At 41.3% G+C, this 22,332-nt stretch overlaps 1 protein-coding gene across 2 annotated transcripts; it reads left to right on the top strand.

Moving 5' to 3' along the window:
• Positions 1-2,343: 2,343 nt before the first annotated feature.
• Positions 2,344-15,887, top strand: alp3 (alkaline phosphatase 3). Of its 2 annotated transcripts, none has more exons than XM_074641226.1 (11): positions 2,344-2,483; positions 3,706-3,822; positions 4,143-4,258; positions 5,178-5,352; positions 6,581-6,753; positions 6,842-6,982; positions 8,185-8,254; positions 9,221-9,355; positions 11,909-12,100; positions 14,591-14,707; positions 15,207-15,887. In XM_074641226.1, exons 1-11 carry the CDS (start codon positions 2,408-2,410, stop codon positions 15,521-15,523), a joined length of 1,629 nt encoding a protein of 542 aa, XP_074497327.1. In that variant the 5' UTR covers positions 2,344-2,407; the 3' UTR covers positions 15,524-15,887. The 2 variants fall into 2 exon arrangements, with proteins under 2 accessions (XP_074497327.1, XP_074497328.1); XM_074641227.1 differs by having other exon boundaries at positions 2,399-2,483; positions 3,915-4,258.
• The last annotated feature ends 6,445 nt before the right edge of the window (positions 15,888-22,332 follow it).

The raw sequence follows: 22,332 nt of genomic DNA, 5'->3' as shown, positions 1-22,332 counted from the left end.
GTTTTTTCCCCACGGAGATCATTGCAGTTACACACAAACACACACCGCCGTGTATAGGTTACAGTAAAGTAATGAGCTTACATCATACCATCACGAATCCTAACACTGCAGCAGATGGCAGCGGGTGTGTGCAACAGTGTGCCGTCCCGCTGGCTGCTGTTCTCTTTATACTGAGACCCACACTGAGGACACAGTGTGGTCGCGTCTCTTCACCAGCATTATTGACAGCTTGTCAGCCGGTTTGACTCACCCCGCAGTGTACCTTCACCAGTGGTGGAAGAAGTATTAACTCAGATGATGATCTGTTACTTAAGTAGAAGTAGCAATACCGCAGTGTAGAAATACTCAATCACAAAAAGAAATACAAGTAAAAGGCCTGCATTCAAAATCGTACTTCTGTAAAAGTAGGCCTACAAAAGAATTAACATAGAAATGCACAACAAAAGTAAAAGAAAGGCCAATTTCAGAATATTATATATTGTATTATTGGGTTATAATTATTGATGCTTCAATGTGTTAATCACTTTAATCTTTCAGCGGTAAACATGGGGCTACTATTAATTACTTAATATACACCTCAGTAGCTTGTGAATTTCCTCCCAGGGATATAATAATAAAAATTAGGGCTGATTAAAATATTTAATTGAGATTAATTGCAATTTTTTTTAACTTAATGTACCTTCAAGGGAGAATTGTAAAGTATTTAATACTCTTATTAACATGGGAGTGGACAAATATCCTTGCTTTATGCAAACGTATTTATATATTTGTTATTTGAAATCAATTAACAACATAAACAATGTCAAATATTGTCCAGAAACCCTCACAGGTACTGCATCTAGCATAAAAAATATGCTCAAATCATAACATGGCAAACTGCAGCCCAACAGACAACAACAACTGTCAGTGTGTCAGTGTGCTGACTTGACTATGACTTGCCCCAAACTGCATGTGATTATCATAAAGTGGGCATGTCTGTAAAGGGGAGACTCGTGGGTACCCATAGAACCCATTTCATTTCCATATCTTGAGGTCAGAGGTCAAGGGACCCCTTTGATAATGACCATGACCATTTTTCCTCACCAAATTTTAGTTTGGAGCGTTTATTAGCTAGTATGACATGGTTGGTACCAACGGATTCCTTACGTTTGATGCCAGTATCTTCACTCTAGCTTTAAAACTATAAGTTGCATTAATGCATTAAAGAAAACAGTGGCGTTGAAACTAATTTGTGTTAAGGCAGTATTATCGCCTTAACTTTCACAGCCCTAATAAAAATACATCATAATTTATTTGTTGATTACATTTTGTATTATTAATCTGAACATGCAAAGTAACTAAAGTTATCAATTATAAATGTAATGGGGTAAAAAGTATATATTTTTAGTGGATATATAGTGATATAGTGGAGTAGAAGTAGACTATTAAGTAGCAGAAAATGGACGTCCTTATCCTTATGTCTGCTTTTGCAGTATAATAAGTAAATGTTTTCCATTTAATAGCTCTACCTGCCTCCATTGATAGTGCTAATTCCCCTGCTAATCATAACCCATTTTGAATATTAACAAATTACCACAGTCTTCGTCCTCAATGGCCCGTCCACATCTGCAAGGCTAATCAGTGAACTCACTGGGAGCATTACGTGATCAAATTAGCTCTAATAAATGTCCCATTATCAGTGTGACGCATGGTACTACCTGTTGAATAAGAAGGAAAACACGCTTCAGCATCAGTTGCCATGCTACCTCTTATTTCATCACTGTCAGCGATGGAGAAATTTTGGACAAGCAATCAAACAAAACATGATTGCTGATACATATTCTTCTGTTGCTAATGTATTCATTGAAAAAGAGAAGGCTGAGTGTTTGTGCCGTTCAGCTCGGTCCCAACGGACTCTGTCTTTCTCACTTACATAACGGTCGGGGTCCCCCGCTGCATTATCTGTCAGATAGAGTTCATTTATGATTAGAAAACACACACACTCTTTCCATAGCTGTTTGGCACATTCACTATATTCGTTTGATCTTTAGCACAGCATCATAAATAATGCCCTCTTATCATTAAACACTATCATTAAAGCTTTACTGTCATTAATTGAACACAGTTAAATACTGTTTACTGGATCAAAGTGACACATACAGTATACAGACCTCAACCTCCTTTTGCTATTTTAGTCATTTAGCTACATTTTTATACCTTTTTTTTATACCTATTTTTGGCTCCAACCTAACCACGACACAGTCTTTTCAGTCAGAGGCCATACGTTTGCCAAAGGTCTATGGGTCATTATGCATTTATGACATGTTGTTAAACATGACTGGCAGCTGGTGTGATTGGAGACGAGTATTATTTCAGTCGAGGAGGTGATCTTTTGGGAGGTTAGAGTTGTGCTTTCTCCACCCTCAACATGGCCATGGAGTTGACCAGAGTGGCCATATCGGCTCTCTTTCTGCTGGTTGCATTTGGATCGTCTAGTGCCAAAGGTAAGAAAAATAGAAGATTAGATTTGTTTTGTGAACTAGTCAGTGTGTGCTCACTTCAGCAATACACACAACTTTGGCCCTTCAATGTGAGCGCCTGGAGGGGCACGAGCCGAAAAATGTTTTGGCAGAAATTTTTAACAATAATAAAATGTTTCTACCGGCTCTGGCAGCTTTCTGTGCAGCCTCTCCCCAACGCACACAATGACTGCTGATGCCTTTTTTTCCCTGATAAATGTGTGCAGGGTTACTAACTTCCCTAGTAGTAGAAATACAGATGGATTGGTGCAGTTTTTTTGTTTAGAATAGCTTTCCGATGGCCAGTCCACCCCTGGATGGCCGCATCGTTGGGCCGGTGGTCCGTCAAACAATCCATAAAATTTTCACTGGACGTCTGGCCCTGTCTGATTCTCTACTGGTTCTCTCTGTGTGCCATTTTCAGCAGTGAAGGCACATAAATCAGTCATACTTTTTTAGTTTTCCATCCTTCTCCTGTCCTGCTTACACACAAACCAGATTTTTCTTTCAGATAACAGAGGCCTGAAAATGTTGAGCTTGATGTATGATCCTCACCTTTTTATCCTGCAGTCAGACTAGTTTTCTATTATTCTGTGTCCTGATTTAAAATGTAATCAGCACCCATTCAGGGCGTACTTTCTCCTCTCACTTTGTGCTCTCTTGTTACCCTCATTTCAGTTTCCTCAGCCTCTTCCTTTCCTTTCATCCTTTACAATCATTTACTCTTTTTGTACACTGCTCGCTTGGAAAGGGGCTTCCAAACTTTTCAAATAAGCACACTCGGTACTTGTGGAGTTGGGCAACTGGCTGCTATCAGCATTTACTGCTTGTTAGTGGACTACTGTATCAGACTGTTACAGCACAGGGAGATGTACTGTAGTAGATAAGAGGGCATGTGAGGGAGGTATGACAGCTACAAACAAACATGCTAGTACACATATTTAAATCCCAAAGGGCTTTAACAAAGAGCTGTCAACTTTTTTTATTTATTTCTGCTCACATTGATCTCTGCAGGACACACACACACACACACACAAATACTGAACACATTTAAGTCTGTTCAAGGAAAAGTGAGATATGTGATTCCCCCAAAAGTGCATGCTGTGCTTTAATCTGCAGCTTTTGTTCTGCTGCTCGTCTTTTGGTTATTACACTGTAAAACCTACAAAGTGTAAAACATCATAGTGATCTGTGTGTTTGCCTGTAGTTGAGGAGGAGAACCCGGAGTTCTGGAGGTCTCAGGCCCGGAAGACTTTGCAGTCAGCGTTGGACAGGAAGCTCAACACCAATGTGGCCAAGAACATCCTGTTTTTCCTCGGAGATGGTAGGTTACACAACACATTAATAACTTGGCTGGCTGAAAACTAAAAGCAGGACGAGCAGAATCAGGAATCAGTGTCTGACCTGCTTTTTTAGGTCCTGGTCCCTGCAGTTTTCTCTCTGTTTCACCAATGTGCAGTGCAAAAAAACCCCTAATATTTCAAAGAAAACAAGAAGATGTGGCGTAGTACAGTGAGACTCTACAGCAAGAACACATTACAGAGAGACATTTAAGTTATAGTAGAGGAAGCTAGGAGTTTATTGAGGCTGGAATGAGTTGAAGATGTGCGTGTGTTGTGTGTGTGTGTGTGTTGTGCGCATCAGGTATGGGAATCACAACCTACACGGCGGCCCGTATCCTCAAGGGACAGCTGGAGAACCAGACAGGAGAGGAGACAGTGATGACCATGGACACCTTCCCTAACGTGGGACTAGCTAAGGTACACACACAACATAACACACACACACACACACACACACACACACACAAACACACACACACACACACAGACACACACACACACACGTAGATGTACCTGCACACAAATATGTAAATGCCCAGTGCATTAATATCTATTCATTAATATAATCCAAGAGACTTGTTTGCTGTGCCAAGTCACCCGTAGGTGCTCAATACACCCTCAACTGAATATGAATGTGATCAGCCCTGTGGCCTTGTGAGAGGAGTAATTCTATGGAAATCAAATTAAATTGTGCATTCCTACCACTGCAGTTGGAGTTTAACCAGGATAACTTTTCAACAACTTTAATGAATGAGTGAATTTTTATCTAACTCACCCGTTTAACTTATATTAAGGCTTGAAGTTATGCATAATTGAGGGCGTGGCTGTTTTAAGTTACAGGTGGGTGTTGTACCATGTTGCACCCGAGCCGCCTCAGCTCCACCAACGATCCACCTCTTATTCATGCAAAGTAATAATACTTATCAGTGCTATTTCAACAAGAGTTTGTCTAATGTTTTACAAAATCAAACACACTTTCAAAACAAGATGACACTGAGAAGATCCTATCATACATGAAAGAGTCATTTATGTTTGCAAATTAAGAGCGAAAGAGTTATTTAGAGAATGGAAGTCGGTCAAAATAAAGATAAGCAGATATTTAAAAGATTAATTTGCAGTTCATTGTTATGGTTCTATTTACTTGATAGATTACAGTGCTGTCATTGTTGCTTATTGTTAAACGTAATGCTCCATTTGCTAATTTCTTAATATATTAAATTTTTCTCTTTCGTATCTTTTTATTATTTTCTGCCACAAGACCAATTTTTCCACACGGAAAAACATAGAAGTTTAAGTTAATTTTGTCCAACACTATATCTTATTTGTGTGTGTGCAGACCTACAGTGTGGACTTCCAGATCCCAGACAGTGCAGCGACCGCCACAGCGTATCTGTGTGGCGTGAAAACCAACCTGAACACCATCGGAGTCAGTGCAGCGGCTCGCAACGGAGTCTGCAAGTCTCAGAAGGGCAACGAGGTCACGTCCATCCTGAAGTGGGCCAAAGATGCTGGTGAGACTAATTAGTGCAGGAGAATACAAAAGTGTATTATCCTTATTATCTAATGCATCACAACACATGTGACTCAGTAAATAGACCCAGAGGAGCAAATATAGCGCATACTGGCATAGCTGACGATACTGACGGGATAATGCAGCAGGATGTCTTATGACGGTGCTGTGATTGAAGTAACAAATGGGATTTTGTGACTCTTTGTCAGGTAGCAGGCAAATACCTGACACACTCAGCCCTGCCGTGTCACACTTTAGCTCTGGCTCCCGGCAAAAGAAAATCCCTCCGGTCTTATACAGCCTCAGCAAAACCCGATTTTACCGCTGAGCGCTCAGCTGTGAGCCGTGGTGTCCTGTCAGAGCGGGATTACCGGGGCCACCAGGGAGCAATAGCAGCCTTCAGCCGCAGGTTACACTGCAGGGTGATGTGCTGAACAGGGAAGCACCTTGACTCTTATCGTGTTCCCGTGTTATCAACGGTCATGAATATCTCTTAACACACACACACATAGCGTAGCATGGCCTTGACCCCAGCACAGCACTGGAGACTCAGGTGTGTGTATGTGTTACATAGAACAAGAAAGTTATTTTAAGTCTTTGATGTCATAAAAACACATTTTAGAAATGGTCCTCGTAGCAAAGTCCTCAAATGGTTCAACTAACAACCTTTATGTTGAGAGAAAGGATCATTTAAAGGACGTATAGTGAAGTCCTACTGTATACTTTTAGCTTCTAATTGGTCTGTATTGTTTAGACGTGCTCCGAACACACAATATACAAAGTTTTAATACTTTATATCATGGCATTTATTTACCAATAATGTCCTTCTAATAAGTTTAATCTCTAAGTTAAGACGTAAACAGCATACGCTGTTGTTTGAAAAGCACACAATCAAAATGTGGAATTCGGTGCAGTCTGTGTGTTCCTTCCATCCCATCCATCTCCGTGTCCCTGCTGTCTGCCAAAGTGTCTTTCTTATACTGCCACTGGGGGGCTTTAAGGGGGATTTAAAGAGCAATGTTGGACATCAAGGTGGTTAAGAGGGCAAAAGTATATTTACTACCCCATACCTCAGCATAACCGTAATAATAATAACACAGTATCTTCAGGGGGTTGAGAACGTTTTTGATTAATGGCTCTGAAAGCTGTTCATATATTACAACATGCAGAGTGAATGTAGGCCGCCTATATACATCTACTACACATTAAGTATGAAATCTATCTTGTAGGCAAGTCTGTCGGCATTGTAACAACCACGCGGGTGCAACACGCCACCCCAGCAACCAGCTACGCCCACAGCGCCAGCAGGAAGTGGTACAGTGACGCTGACATGCCCGATGGCGCCAAGAGGGACGGCTGCACCGACATCGCCTCCCAGCTCCTCAAAAACACTGACATAGATGTAAGGTCCTCTATAATGCACATCATTCTCATTAGCTTTCAACACACCTCATGTTCAAATGTTTGTGCTTGTGTGTGTTTGTTTCCAGGTGATCATCGGTGGTGGTAGAAAGTACATGACCCCAAGGGGCACTAAGGATCCAGAATACCCCAGAGATTACTCCTCCAGGGGGAAAAGAAAAGACGGACGCAACCTCATCGAGGAGTGGAAGAGCATGAAAATGGGAAAGGTAACACTTGTTTAACCAGAGTGACCAAGAAAACAGCCTTCAGGGGCGACTCTCAGACAAAAGGGTGGTTGCAAAATTACAAAATAATGGGAATTGGATGGCATTGCACTTAAGAACAAGTACATTTTTTTAAGGATCTCTCCGTCAAAGAGTAACTACACCCAGAGTAAAAGCTCTGCTTCTGCTGCCATCTGGCATGTGAACTTCCCACCTCGCTGCTCAATCTGGCCCCACCCCAAATGTGATGTAGTGTACTACGGTTTGTTGTTGTATGTTAGTGAAGCTGCATTAGAATCGATACAAGCGTTGCTGCACGACAACAGTTGTAATGCAGCTAACATTTAAGTTTGATATGTGTCTTTTAATTGTCACAACGCCAGAAATGTAGTAGTCGATACCAATTCAATACCCCAGTAAAAGATAAAAGTAAAACAATAAATCCCATGTTCTCAACATACACTCCTTTATTACCATTTGCATACTTTCTTTTGTTAAACAGATCATTATTCCCTCTCGATTATCTATTTTATATTGCATTGAAAACGTCTCCTTCAACCAACGCGGATTTATTCAAGTTGGGTAAAAACTACATTTTACAAGATTATTATTACAAATGATATTTTTTTACCATTTGAGTGAATTGACCATTTTAAAGCTGTCAATCCTCCTGAAGCAGAACTAGTATTTATTTTATGGTGAAAGCAGTTGCATGTTTTTTTTTAACTTTAAAAATGTTTCATAGTCTGCAATGAATATAATTTACTGTTTTCTAAAATGATACATTACACTTTTAAATGCACATAAATTGTTGGACACACTTGTTTTCTTGCAAAACACTTAATGAAAGGAGCTGTGTTTCATTTAAATCACCACTATAACTTCTTACTTTGACACTTTGAATAATAACCACATTTTATAGACACACATACGTACAATATTTGTAATGAATATCATCACCCAGACGACTGACAGTTGCTTATAGAATGTACAGCCATGGTGTCATTGGTCACAGATGATTTGACATTAACACATCATGGTTTTAAAAAGATGCTACACATTAATTCACAGATTGTAAACAAAAACACTGTCAGGTGAGAAAACTAGAACGTACAGCGAAGAAAAGCCCGGTGACTCACAACAAGCACAAAGACTTTTCCTGTCCTCCTCCCACTCAGTGTGTGAATGTTTATGTCCTGACACAGGTCGCCCGCTACGTTTGGAATAACACCGATTTCAGTGCTGTTGACCCTGAAACCACTGACTACCTCATGGGTGAGTTTCTTTTATATTCACCTCCCTTTGCCCTCTTAAGCTTTTCTCTTTCCAGCAGAGCCGTACATGAAGGCAACACATTCCCATCAGGCCCTTGAAGAACACAGCATCAATAGGCCTGCAGTGTCCTTGGTTCACTCATTTCATCTCGTATCAGTGATGTCAGTCTTGAATGTTTCACCTCGACCTACTGTACCTGACCTACATAACGTTTTTAAGGAGCAAAAACATTCATAGCGTGAGCTATTTTATCAAATCTGTGGTAAATACAAAGTCCTGGTTACTATAACAGACTTGATGACATCATTTAGCTGTTATGTTCATATTATTATGATGCTGTATTCTAGGGTTGTGTATTGGCACGAATCTAGTGATACGATACGTATCATGATACAGGGGTTACGATTCAATATATTGTCCATGATTAATCCTGATAATCGCAAATTAATCACACATTTTTTTATTTGTTCAAAAAGTACCTTAAAGGCAGATTCGTCAAGTATTTAATACACGTATCAACATGGGAGTGGGTAAATATGTACATACAGTATAAGTGGTAATGATCTTGTCATCTGACTCTTGGCTGGAAACATGTATCTTGTGAAGCAACTCTACCCAACCGGAATAAACTCCAAATAAAACCCACTTGGGTCCGAATGTTCAAATCACAGTATTTCCTCTCGCCTCCACCTCCTCCAGTATAGATTTTAAAGGTACTCTGTGGAGTTCTTGGAGGAAATGTCGAGAATCAGTCATCATGCTTTTTCTGGACTGAGTGCTCTTGCTGCTGTAGAGATTTTGGATTTTAGCCTCACACTGTGGTTTATCACTTCCTGAGTGCTGAAAATAGCCGAAGTAGGAGGAAGATGGGACTTTCCTTTCTGCTGCACCTCCACTGTAGGCTGATAAAACTCACATCCTGTATTTTTACATCCAAGTGATTCGGTCTTTCCTTCTCTCCCCCAGCTCTGTTTGAACCTGGTGATCTGCACTTCGAGGCGGAAAGGGACCCAAACATGGACCCGTCCATCGTAGAGACCACAGAAAAGGCCATCCGCATCCTCCAGAAAAACCCTAAAGGCTTCTTCCTGCTCGTGGAGGGTGAGGACAACAGCTTCACCCATTTCCATACACTCTCCATCACCTAATCCGTCAAAGGTTGGATAATGAAATCCCCAGAGAGGTGACAGGTCGGCTACAAATAGGGAAAAACAGGTCTAGGTGGATCAATTGAATCATTGATCCTGTTACAATCACAAAGGGGCCCCAAGTGACAATTAAAGGACTACTCTGGTAATTGTTGTGGTTTGCTGAAACATCAATATGTGTTTACATTTATATTATAGCGACTTCAGCCCTGATATTGAGTTTGAACGGTAATGCTGTAGCGACAACCTCCAGAATACCTCCTGTTTGGAGAACATTGCGTACCTGCAGTGGAACTGGTGACTTGACATTGATTCTGCATACAGCTCAATGAGTTTGCCGCAGTGTGCTGCTAGCGGAGAGTAGTTGGCTGACGTGTTTTCTGTTCCTCACCGACCTCCTCATCCATCTCTCCTTTAATCTGAGGCAGCCGCCTCGGGACTCCATGGTGCTACCGAGTGTCTTCACAATGACTTTAAAATAACAGGCAAATGTATAAATAGAAGCGGGCATATGGTGCACCCAATCACTGACAGCTCACTGAGACAGCAACTTATTAACCAGAGTCTACTTCACTTTCCAGCACGGCTGGTGGAGAGGACAGCAGCAGAACAATGTGCTAAAGTTAAAAAAAACAAGAAAACAAACTTTATCCCCCAGCTTTATCTAAAATTCTCTGCTGGAGGAAGTGAGTCCCCTTCTCCAATTTATGTTTTATTCCAAGGGATAATTTTGACTCACGTCTATGTGAAATAAATTGTCTGCTTCACAACAGTGTGAAGGTAGTGGGTAGTGGTTTTGTGATACTGTAAAGGCTTGACAGCTCATTAAAATAACAGTTCACCATCCCACTCAGTGATTTATCACACTTTCGAAACAAGTCGCAAGTCATTTGAAATAAGTCCGAGAAGTTTCAAATCTGGAAATAGCAATCCTTAAGTCAAGTGTCTAGTCATTTTTGACAAGTCGGGATCAAGTCTCAAGTCATCTGAGACAAGTCAGAGTAGGGACGTCAAGATACCAGATATTTAGTAGTCGATACCAATACCAGTGAAATTCCATGATTCTTGATACCAATTCGATACCACGGTAAAAAAGGTAAAACAATAAATCCCATGTACTTCAACATGCACTCCTTTATTACCGTTTACATACTGGTTTTTGTTAGAAAGTTCAACAGGTCATAATGCCTCTCTATTATTTATTTTATAACATCTCCTTCAAACTGGATTTATTCAAGTTTCTCACCAAAAACAACATTTTACAAGATTACATTTGAACACATCATGATAACGTTCTAATTTACCTTTGCCCAATGCTCATTTTTACTGAGTAGAGCCTGAACGCATCATAATGTATGTAATGTAAATCAATGGCTCTCCCATGTTGGAATCAACAGGACGAGAGCTAGTCAATGTTAGCTTTTAGCAGTCCTGCACAGAGCTAACAGCTAACGTTAACTAGCTCTCGTCCTGTTGATTTCAACACAGATTTGTTGTTCGCATTGTAGCATTATGGTAAATGGACTTGCATTTATATAGCGCCTTTCTAGTCTTCCGACCACTCAAAGCGCTTTACACTACATGTCAGCATTCACCCATTCACACACACATTCATACACTGATGGCAGAGGCTGCCATACAAGGTGCCAACCTGCCCATCAGGATCTAATCTAAATACTCATTCACACACTGACGGCACAGCATTCAGAGCAATTTGGGGTTCAGTATCTTGCTCAAGGATACTTCGACACGGGAGGAGCCGGAGATCGAATCGCCGACCTTCCAATTGGTGGACGACCCGCAATACCTCTGAGCCACAGCCACCCCTTACTAGGGAAAAAAATGCGTCCCCTGGACACGTTGATAGTGAGTTTACTGCGTCCCGGGACGACGAGACGGTGTCAGTCCTGAGTCCTGGCGGTACCTGTGGTGCTGTAAAAAAACAATTACCGTCACATTTTCAGAATATTTGGCATCGAATTGGTACCGAAGTTCAGTGACAAGTTCAGTTCTTGTGACATCACTAAGTCAGAGTCAAGTCTCAAATCATCCGAGACAAACCCCCCCTGTGTGAAACAGAAAAAAATAACTCTGGCAAATTTCTCAAAAAGCAGAAAAAAGAATCACCTTCCCTTCCACCGACTTCACCCAGCTTTAAGTAGTTTCCCAGTCTTATTTGTAGCTGCATTTCCTTTTCTTTGTTGTAGTTGTATATTGTCAAGTTTAGTTTATTGCGCCATTGCTCAAGTCTCAGGTCTACAGCTCTAGGTTCACGATTTACTGCACCAATGGCTGCATCACAGTATTTTCTTTTACTTCTGGGTAAATGAATCTTTGTGTTTCTGAGTCAGACTAATTAAATACGGATAAATGAGAAAATGAATCAGTCGTTTCTGGTTTAATTAAACTGTCACTGTTAAATGTTCTAAAACCATGCACTTCTTCTCACCAGAAGCCATTACTTCACCATCCCTCATCATTAACCCTTCCCTCTCTCTGTGGTCAGGTGGGCGTATTGACCAGGCTCACCACGCTGGCCGGGCGTTCATGGCGCTCCACGAGACGGTTGCTTTCGACTACGCCATCGCCAAGGGCCTCGAACTCACCAAAGAGCATGAAACTCTCACCATCGTGATGGCCGACCACTCCCACCCGTTTACCTTCAATGGATACCCATTTCGAGGGCAGAGCATTCTGGGTAATTATGATTTGACTTCCTTTGTTCAATTATTTCTTTCCTACGATGTATAATATATTGATTTAGTACTGCTGGCGTGTGAAATCAGCTCACAGAGAGTTTTGAGTTTTATCGCAGGAGAAATTCCTCCATCCTTTGCTCCATCCATCCATCCCCCCCTCCAGGTGTGTTTATATCCTGTGACAATAGACACCCAAGGTGGCATTTTGTGCTTGTTGCGTGTGTCTTTGTGTGTGCGTGATGCCTCTCAGTGCGCGGCCTGCTTCCTCTCAGCTTCAGTGTTCCTCTGCCACCAGCAGCTTGACATTTCCTCTGCTTTCTCTCCCCTGCAATTACAGCCCGGGTAAACACATATAGCTGGCAGCCTTTCTATTTCAGTCCCTCGCCTTCTCCTCGTCTCTCTTCCTTCTGCCTGTCTCTGACCATCGACATTGACGCCTCTCTCTCTCTTACATTATTCTCTCTCTCTACGTTCTCCTCGCTCTATCGGTCTTTCTCGCCTTTTAATCTTCCTTTGGAGCGTCTCTTCATCGACGTTACTTACTCCTTACCTCTATTCCTTCATCTCTCTGTCTCCTCTCCATCACTGTCTCTCTCCTTTATTACCTGGAGGCTTCAAACTCTAGATGAACCAATCACATTCGTGGAGGGACAGAGTGTGTTATCAAGGGTTAAAGTGATGTATTGGTTGGTATTGTATTAGATGTCAGTGGTGTGTTTTATATGATATCCCCAAGGTACATTGTATGTTTTCGTGCTTTTTCACAACAAAAATATGAAGCTACATTCTCTTATTTCAATGGAACATTTTAAAAGCTTGAAGTTATGTATTTGCAATCGCACTAATAAATGCTTTTCTTAATTGTGAACATGTATAATCATTGAATTATCTGTGCGTCTGTCTATGCTTAAACTGTATGTGTTTATTTTTGTATACACAGGTGTTCACAGGTGTACCTCTGTAGCTGTAGCTATAAAGATAAAATGATGTGACAATAGTGGGGAACTGTAATGTAGTTCTGGGGTCCAATTTAAGATCCATTTCACAATCGAAACTGATGTTGAAGAAGAATGTTGTGCCACACATAGTTTGGTTCCTGCTCATTACATTGCTATTGTGAAAGGAAATATAGGCTAAGCCTTTTGGGATGTCTGCACCCTGAAAGGCTTTAATACTTCAAAAAGTACTTGTGGTGTAATTACTTTCTAGGTCCCTCCTAAACGCTACATTTGTTACCCCCTTACCCGGTGTACTTCTTCCCCACCAGTAGGTACCCAGTATGTTTTTTACTGATTATGTTTACATGCACAAAATATTCCGTTTTCTGCACTTATTTAAAAAACAACAATAATATTCCTACTAAGCTGTTTTCATGGCTAATGAAAATGATTATTCCACTAATATTCCCGTTTACATTCACGTAGAACACCCCCATTACGTACGTCCTACGGCTATGCCCTTTAAATAACTTTAATTTCCCTCCTTTTCCAGCTGCATGTTGCTCCCGTGGTGTACCTTCGTTGTCTGCAAGTTTTGCAAAACTGTTCCTCAAGCTTTTCTTTTTACAGCTGTGCACAAGAATAGACTACGTTGGTTTGTGTACAACGCACAGAGCTGGCCGTAAACAGGCAAGAGGCCGTGTGTTGCAAACTGCAGTAAAAACCCCAATTGAGACGCATATTCTGAATGTGCTGTATACATGTCCAAAGTATATCTGTACCAATTTTCAAGACTTTTGACCATTTTCCTTATCATATTAAATACAGTCTTAAGGCACAAATGGGTTAATGGGAAAATGCTCCATTCAGAATAAGGCCTAATTCAGAAAAAAGAGTATTGTCATATTCAGAATAATTGTGGAATTATGGATTAGTGTGCATGTAAACATAGCCATTGGTGCAACATATTTACACTGGAATTTATTATGTAATATAAAGTGTAACCCAGACTTTTTCTTGTTAGGGTTTTCAGTGAAGTATGTAGTTGTCTTCTAAAGGCTTCAGAGGCGTTTCCACCCGACTCCAGAAGAGGAAAACTGTGATATTTGGGCTTGAAAATATTTTATGTTCACTTTTAAAGATTGAGTCCACAAACACCTCTGTATCAGCCTTCCAAGTCTGTATTGATCGAGCCCTTGTGTTATGTTGTGCTGTTCCCAGCTTACTGCACTCTCTTTCCAGCCATATCCTTATTTTACCCTCTTCTTCCTCCTCCTCCTCCTCCTCCTCCTCCTCCTCCTCCTCCTCCTCCTCCTCCCAGCAGTGCAGCAGTGATTAATGTGCTTGTGAAACTCTGAGCTCTTCATCAGCGGGGAGACTCGCCACTAATGGCTCATCTGGAGAGAAACACTCAACAAGCTCTAGATCTCCTGCAGCACCCTGGGGATCCAGAGACCCCTCCTCTCGTGTGTGTGTGTGTGTGTTTAGGAGGCAGAGAAAGAAAACGATAAATCAAAGATAAATGTTTGATGGTCTTTCTGTGTTTTCCAGGTAAATCTCCGCTGTGGGCTTCAGACTTCCTGCCTTATACCACGCTGATGTACGGCAACGGACCCGGACACAAGATCATCAACGGCACGCGTCCAGACATCCGCAATGTCAACACTAGTAAGACATTGTTTCTTCATTTCCCTCACAAGAATATCACAGACTTCAGTGGATCAACTTCCATGACCAGTTACAACGCTCCTTAAACAGTCATATTCGCTTCTTGAGAGTGTTCAAGGACAAAAAAAAGCTGGAAACACACAGTGGGGATGAGAAAACTATTTCAAAACAACTGGAATGACCTTTACATTTTACCTACTGTGTTTAGATCCACTTCCTATAATACAGTGTGACCTTTCCTTATAATATAATTAGCTGTACTTTTTCTCTCGCTGACATTTTTTCTAATTTAATCAGCTTTCTTTTCTTTATAAACCAAGAAAGAAAATGACCATTCAGTTAAAGGGTCTCTATACGGAATTCAGAGCATATTTATTATTATTATTATTTATTATTCAGAGCATATTTACTGCCTCCTTCTTCAGTTAAAGCTGCATCAACTGATTTGGCCACTTTTGGGCAGCGCAACAAGTTGTAAACCTTTCTGTCTCTCTTCTAGAAACCAAAGACTACATCCAGCATGCTGCCGTCCCCACACAGTCGGCCACCCACAGTGGGGAGGATGTGGCGGTGCTCGCCCGCGGACCAATGGCCCACCTCTTCCAGGGCGTCCACGAGCAGAACTACATCGCCCACGCCATGGCCTATGCCACGTGCGTGGGCGCCGACCTGAGGCACTGCTCGGGGCAAACTGAAGCACCTGTGGTTCACACCACCATCACCGACGACAAGAACGGAGCAGGAGCAGCTCGAGGCTCAGCAGCTCTGCTCAGTAGCCTCCTCAGTGTGCTGCTGGCTCTCACAGTGCTGATGTAAGGTGCTTTTTCCTCAGTGAACCCTAATGATCTCACTCCACTTGCCACATCAGGGAGGTCAGAGGTCATAGAGGAGTGAGCAGGGATTTGCTCTAGCAGGGTGGATGTAAAGCCCTGAACCAGGGTTATGTTGCATCTTGTTAAGACAAAGAAAATCAGATTATTAATAGTCACAAACTAAGATAAGAAGTTTTCCTGGTCTTACAACGGCAGAAACAAGTAACTGTTTAGTCTAAATACAAAATGTGTTGAGAGAAAATTGAACCCAACATAATAAGAACCTATTGAATGTAAATTCATCTTGTTTTTAATTTGGCAGTTTATTGAATCGCTGTGTCAGACCAATAAAACAGTCCTTGAATAGAGAGTTGCTTTGTCATTTTATCAATATAACGGATCTATACATCTAGCAGTAACAATGTATACATCATGTGTTGACATGTATGGCTCCTTCATACAAATTATACAAACTTTTGAATCGTCTAATCAGATCTACATTCGTTGCCATCTTGTGAAAAATCTCCAAAACATCAGTTTTTCATAATGTTAGAAAAGCAGCGTTGTATTTTCAATCTAATCAAATAGAATAACTACGAACCATAAAGGGACACTTAATCCCTCAATAGCTTTAACAACAAATTGCCTGCTTTCCATTTTCTGCATTAAAGGGATAGTTCAGGTGTTTTGAAGTAGGGTTGTTTGAGGTACTTATCCATAGTCAGTGTATTACCTACAGTAGATGACGGTCGGCACGCCCCCAGTTTGGAGAAGCAGACAGGAGTACCAGCACAGGAGCAAAGCAATTCACTGCTGTGGACGGGGGCAGCAGCAAAACATATTTTAGCCACCTAAAAGAATCAATATCAGTTTAAGAGTACGCTATATTTACAATATTTTCACCACTTTACCTTTCTGTCAGCCCTTTCCCACTGTGAACTGAAGTAGTTGTATCCATCTATGCTCTTGCCAAAGCCACCAGAGCGAGAGATTTGGCGTGAGCACAGATAACGGCTTCAGTTCCCGTCAGAAACAAAGACTGTATAGCTGTCTGACAGCAAAATAAACCAGCGAACATATTCTAAATATAGCGTACATTTATACTGATATTGTTTTTTTTAGGTGTCTAAAACACGTTTTTGCAGCTGCCCCCATCCACAGCAGTACATTACTTTGCTTCCATGCTGGTGCTCCTGTCTGTTTCACCAAACTGGGGGCGTGCCGACCGTCATCTACTGTTTGTAATACACTGACTATGGATAAGTACTTCATACAACCCCCGCTTCAAAACACCCAAACTGTCCCTTTAAGTTTAAACATCCATGTTAGAGAATACAGTTGTCATGTCAACTCTCACCCACTGGCACATTCAAAAGGCGTATCACTATAATTAAAGAGCTCCAACCAGGAGTTTTGGTGACAGATGTCGGCAATAAATAGTTCCAGAATGTAAATCCCTGTAAAATCACAACGTACAGATTAAAAAAACAAGATGTAATGCTTTAAGTCAGTGAGCTTTAGAGGTGCTGGCAGGTGGATTTTCTTTCATTTTGGAGAGAGGCTTTTTGTCACCGCTTCAGGCTAAGCTAAACTAATCTCCTGTTTGTTTCATATTCTGCATTCACACACAAGAGCGGTATCAATCTTCTCATCTAACTCTCAAGAAAAGCAAATAAGCTTATTTCCCCGAAATGTCAAATTCTTCCTTTAAGCTATGTTTATATTTATGATTTGAAATGTGACCCTTTAATAAGTGTGTTCATTCAGAGTTGTTGCGTACATTCATGTCCTCAGGCTTCACTTAGAAAGAGCTTGTCACTATACATTACTTATTCATGTATATTTTCAGATACAGACCATATTTATGTGATTAAATTCCTTTTATATTAGATATTGTCTCAACAGCCAATGAGATTTCAGTCTATAAAAACTTTAATTGTCTAATCTTTGATACGAGATGAGTGTAAAAATGATTTTTCATTCCTTTGATCCTCTCCAATATCCGCGGTGCTAATTGAGGTTCACGGCGACTGATGACTTTACTACAGCGGTCCATTAATAATGCAAAATATTTAAAGATCACCTATTTTTATCTTTGGGAGACAGATTGTAGTAATTATTTTGGACATCTGTTGGGGTTTGGAGTTTATTAAACCTGGTTTTGACTCTCCTTGTACTCATTTAGACTGGCCGGGGGCCATCGTTTTGTTTCAGATGATGGGCCTGCTCTCATCTTTTACACACAGTCAGTCAATACTCATTTATAGCTCAGATGGTGGAGTGACGCTGAACAGCTTGAGAGGACACGCAGGTAGACGTGTTATCTCTTTTATCTGATATTGAAGTTATATTTAAGGTGAGGAAGGAGGAAACGCTGACTCTTAAAATAAATAATAATAGCTATAAAGGTATCCCTTTGTTTTGAAGATGTCATATCTGGGAAATAATGTAAAAACAATTTTTAAAGGACCAGTGTGTAACGATGGGATCTTTTGGCAGAAATGGAATATAATATTAATAACTATGTTTTCTTTAGTGTATAATCACCTGAAACTAAGAATCGTTCTTCAACGTATAAACGTTGCTGTTTATATCTACATTGGGAGCGGATCCTCTCCAATGAGTCCGCCATGTTTCTACAGTACTACTACTGCAAATCCATGGTACCGCCAGCTGCCGTCTGACTTCCGCTGCTGCAATTCTGCAACCACACAACTAGATGCCGCCAAATCCTACACACTGTACCAATAGATCCCCCTAGTTGTTACACACTGGTCCTTTTAATATGAAGAACTGTAGGGATTTGTCAGAATGCTTCTTTATTCTTCTAGTTGTTTTGTTTGGATCCAATATTCTTCACAGAGATGGCTTGATTCCCACCATCTCCTGTCCAGCAGCACTCATGTCCCACTCTTGCTGCTTCTCCACCACCAGGGCCTGCTGACTCTGGTTTGAAGCCCTGAGGGGACAGGACGTCTCCTCCTGCTGCTGCTGGGGACCGGCAGCAGTCTGGGTCAGAGCATCTGTCACTCTGTTCTTCTCTTCTGTTTCACCTCTCCAAAGCCATCCATCCCCATTTTCCTTCATGAGATCCCCACCCCTCCAGAAGTCTGCAGGATCTCGATCACAAGCTCTTTCTTGTCTGCAGTCTCAGCACTGAAACTATTAAGCCCTGTTTGGTCTGCTGGCTGAAGGCTTCAATCTCATTGCTGACCTTTGACCTTGTTGTTTTCTGTGCTGTCCTGGGCTCCCTGGAGCAGGAACAGATAGTTTTCTCAGCTTGGGTCAAAAGCCTTTTTTCATTACCCGGCCACTTCAGCACCTGGTCCGATTGATGGCTTATTTTAGGTTTAGGATTTGCTGTAATGTCTTGTGCTGCGGAGTCAGTCGGGGTCTGCCGGCCCGGGGCGTGTTCTTCAGCTGAGAGGCTGTGGGCGTGATGGCAGGCTGGTGTTGAACATTTGGGGATTTCTTTTTTCTTCTGCGGACACTGCAGCCTTCGTTTTGGGTTGACTTGACTGAAAACAAGTGCTTTTCCTCCACTGATGGTGTTCATTGACTTGCACCAGAAATTTGATTAATATTTTATTGACCAGATGGACGGATGCTGCAGGAGCTTGTGTAGTTTTGACATTTCTTTTCTTCAGTGAAACCTTGTAACTGTTGGAATCCATTGTGCTGTCTCAGACAGTCCACTCGCATCCCACCGTCGTTATCAGGATGGATCTTGGTCAAAACAAATGCTGCATGAATACTGTAAAGTGTGAAAGTTGAAAGCTCCAGAAGATAAGAAACATTGGTGGAATATTTTTGTTCAAACTACTATCTCCAAAGTCAGAAATGAACTTTCATGCTCAACTTTTACAGCTTGAAGGGAGAGAAAGATGGATTTTGGTTGGATTATCACTTGAAATTCTCCTTTACTGAATTGAGCTCCTGCTTTTATTGTTTTTTATTGTTTTATTGTTTTATTGCTTTTATCTAACCCTGTCCAGGGTGTACCCTGCCTTCGCCCAATGTCGGCTGGGATCGGCTCCAGCCCCCCCGCGACCCCTAACGGGATAAGCGGTTGCAGATGGATGGAGATGCTTTTATTGTAAACTGCTAAATAATTGCAGATTATTTTTGTTTGGATTATTTGTTTTTTATACTTTAAAATATTTTTGGTCTTTATTTTATGCACCCTTTTTTCTTGCAGACTGATGAGAGCAAGAGATATGAAGGTTTCAGGTATGCAGCCTGAACACATAGTGCCCTGATGCTCTGATAACAGCATCTCCTCATGCTCTCCACTCTCAGCTCTGCAGTCACACATCTACTGTATACTGCAGCAACAGGCTCTCCTGCAGCTCTCCTGTCGCTCCTACAGCTGCCTGTACTGCTGCAGCATTCCTTCTGGTGGCGCTAGAGCACCAGACAAAGCGCCGTGTGGCCTGGAGAGAGCTGGAGAGAGCTGGAGAGGGCGGACCAGGCTGCAGAAGCTGCCGCAACTTTGATGTGTTATGAAATAGGAGTTGAGTGCGCATTGCAGGAAAAGAGGAAGTACAGAAGATTACAGTCTTACCACTGTAAAATCACAGCATGAGAAGACCTTTACCTGAGCAAACACATAACTGTGTGACGAATGTCCGTCCTCCCACATGTTGCATGTGTGACGAGCAAAGTAACACATTTCCCCCAGTTTATTTTTTATTTGGTGCCATTTTCAGAGTGTTTACTGTTAAAAAGATGGTCATTTATGATCACTAAATGTTCTCATAATGGCTCTGAAGAAGCATGCACATAGTGGAGAAACACCTGTTGCACCAACATCTCTGTTGCACCAACATCTTCTCTACTTCTGTCCTTCTCTGGCTCTCTCTATTGCGCGTGTTTACGCACACACAACGTGCGCTGGAGCGTCGATCCAAACTCTCTTTTCGCATCTTTCGGCACCATTGTCGACTGAATATCTTTAAGTCTCAGTCTGTTTCCCTTGATCTTATAGAATGCAACCAGCAAGGGCTGAAATGCACCCAACAGCCACCAGTGACCATCAAACACCCACCGTGTATAATTACATTTCCAGGACCATTTGGTGAAATATGATGACTGACAAGACATCAAAGTCTGTCTCCCAGAGACGCGCAGATTAAACTTTAGCCCTGAAGGCATATAGGCTATGTTTCACCCAGATGTGTGTCATTTCATAGAGCCACACATTGCACTTCTCTGCGCTCACGATTCAATAAGATACCATCAGTACTGTGTGCGCGTAAATGTTGCTCATGCATACAACAAAGCATCTATTCAGAGGCAGCTTCATCATTCTGTTTTGGGTGATGAATTGTAAAAGCCTCTCAGAGGTCCTCCGATAGCAGATAATAGACGCAGTGGGTCAGCAGCTCTGCAGGTCTGTTGTGAGTCCTGGTGGGCGTTAAGAGAGACGGAGGGAGAGTGAAGATGCTTCAGCTCCGACCTGCCTGGAGACACGAGTGGGTCGCTTTACAAATAGGCCACAATAGGCCTCCTCACAATAGACCAATCTTTTTCTCTCTCTCTCTCTCTCTCTCTTCGAGTGCGTTGCGCTTTAATGGGCTACTTTGATTGAACATGCATGCACAGAGAATGTCAAACGCGTATTTTTAGAAATTATATTTTTGGTGCATGGACTTTGGAGGTCGTAATAAGCCTGCAGCTATGACCACTACAGTGTGGGAGGATATGAAATGAGGCTCTGAAGTCCTGAAACTATGTCAGAACTGCGTGTGAAAAATGTTCCTCACATGTGCTTTTTGCTGCCATAATTGGATGGTGCTATTATTATTATTATCATATGAGAACTATTAGGACTTTAAGAACTTTAAACATGCACTATCTACATTTTAACATGCACTATCTACCTTTAAACATGCACTATCTACCTTTTAAACATGCACTATCTGCCTTTAAACATGCACTATCTACCTTTTAACATGCACTATCTACCTTTAAACATGCACTATCTGCCTTTAAACATGCACTATCTACCTTTTAACATGCACTATCTGCCTTTAAACATGCACTATCTGCCTTTAAACATGCGCTATCTACCTTTTAAACATGCACTATCTACCTTTAAACATGCACTATCTACCTTTTAAACATGCACTATCTGCCTTTAAACATGCACTATCTACCTTTTAAACATGCACTATCTACCTTTAAACATGCACTATCTACCTTTTAAACATGCACTATCTACCTTTTAACATGCACTATCTACCTTTTTGACATGCACTATCTACCTTTAAACATGCACTATCTACCTTTTAACATGCACTATCTACCTTTAAACATGCACTATCTACCTTTTAACATGCACTATCTACCTTTAAACATGCACTATCTGCCTTTAAACATGCACTTCCTGCCTTTTAAACATGCACTATCTGCCTTTTAAACATGCACTATCTGCCTTTAAACATGCACTATCTGGCTTTAAACATGCACTATCTGCCTTTAATTAATAAAGGTTAATCTTATCTTATCTTATCTTATCTTATCTTATCTTATCTTATTGCATCACCGCACAACACCATGTACATAAAACAGCCTTTGGGCATTTAAAGGTCCAACACGACCTTTTCTCCCTCGGACTGTTAGATTGTTCTCCACAGGGAAAGGAAAAAAATGAATTACCTTCCTTCTGCACAAGTTTAGTTGCTGTTATTATTATTATTATTACAACAACCTGCTGCAGGCTGTCATCAACTCTATTTCTCTTTTTTAGACCTGTTGAAATATGCAGCATGTTCCTCAGTCATTTGTCATTATATGTCAGCTGATGAGATA

This window comes from Sebastes fasciatus, chromosome 7, assembly GCF_043250625.1.
Source record: "Sebastes fasciatus isolate fSebFas1 chromosome 7, fSebFas1.pri, whole genome shotgun sequence".
Classification (NCBI taxonomy): domain Eukaryota; kingdom Metazoa; phylum Chordata; class Actinopteri; order Perciformes; family Sebastidae; genus Sebastes; species Sebastes fasciatus.
This window is presented reverse-complemented; position numbering and strand designations above follow the sequence as displayed.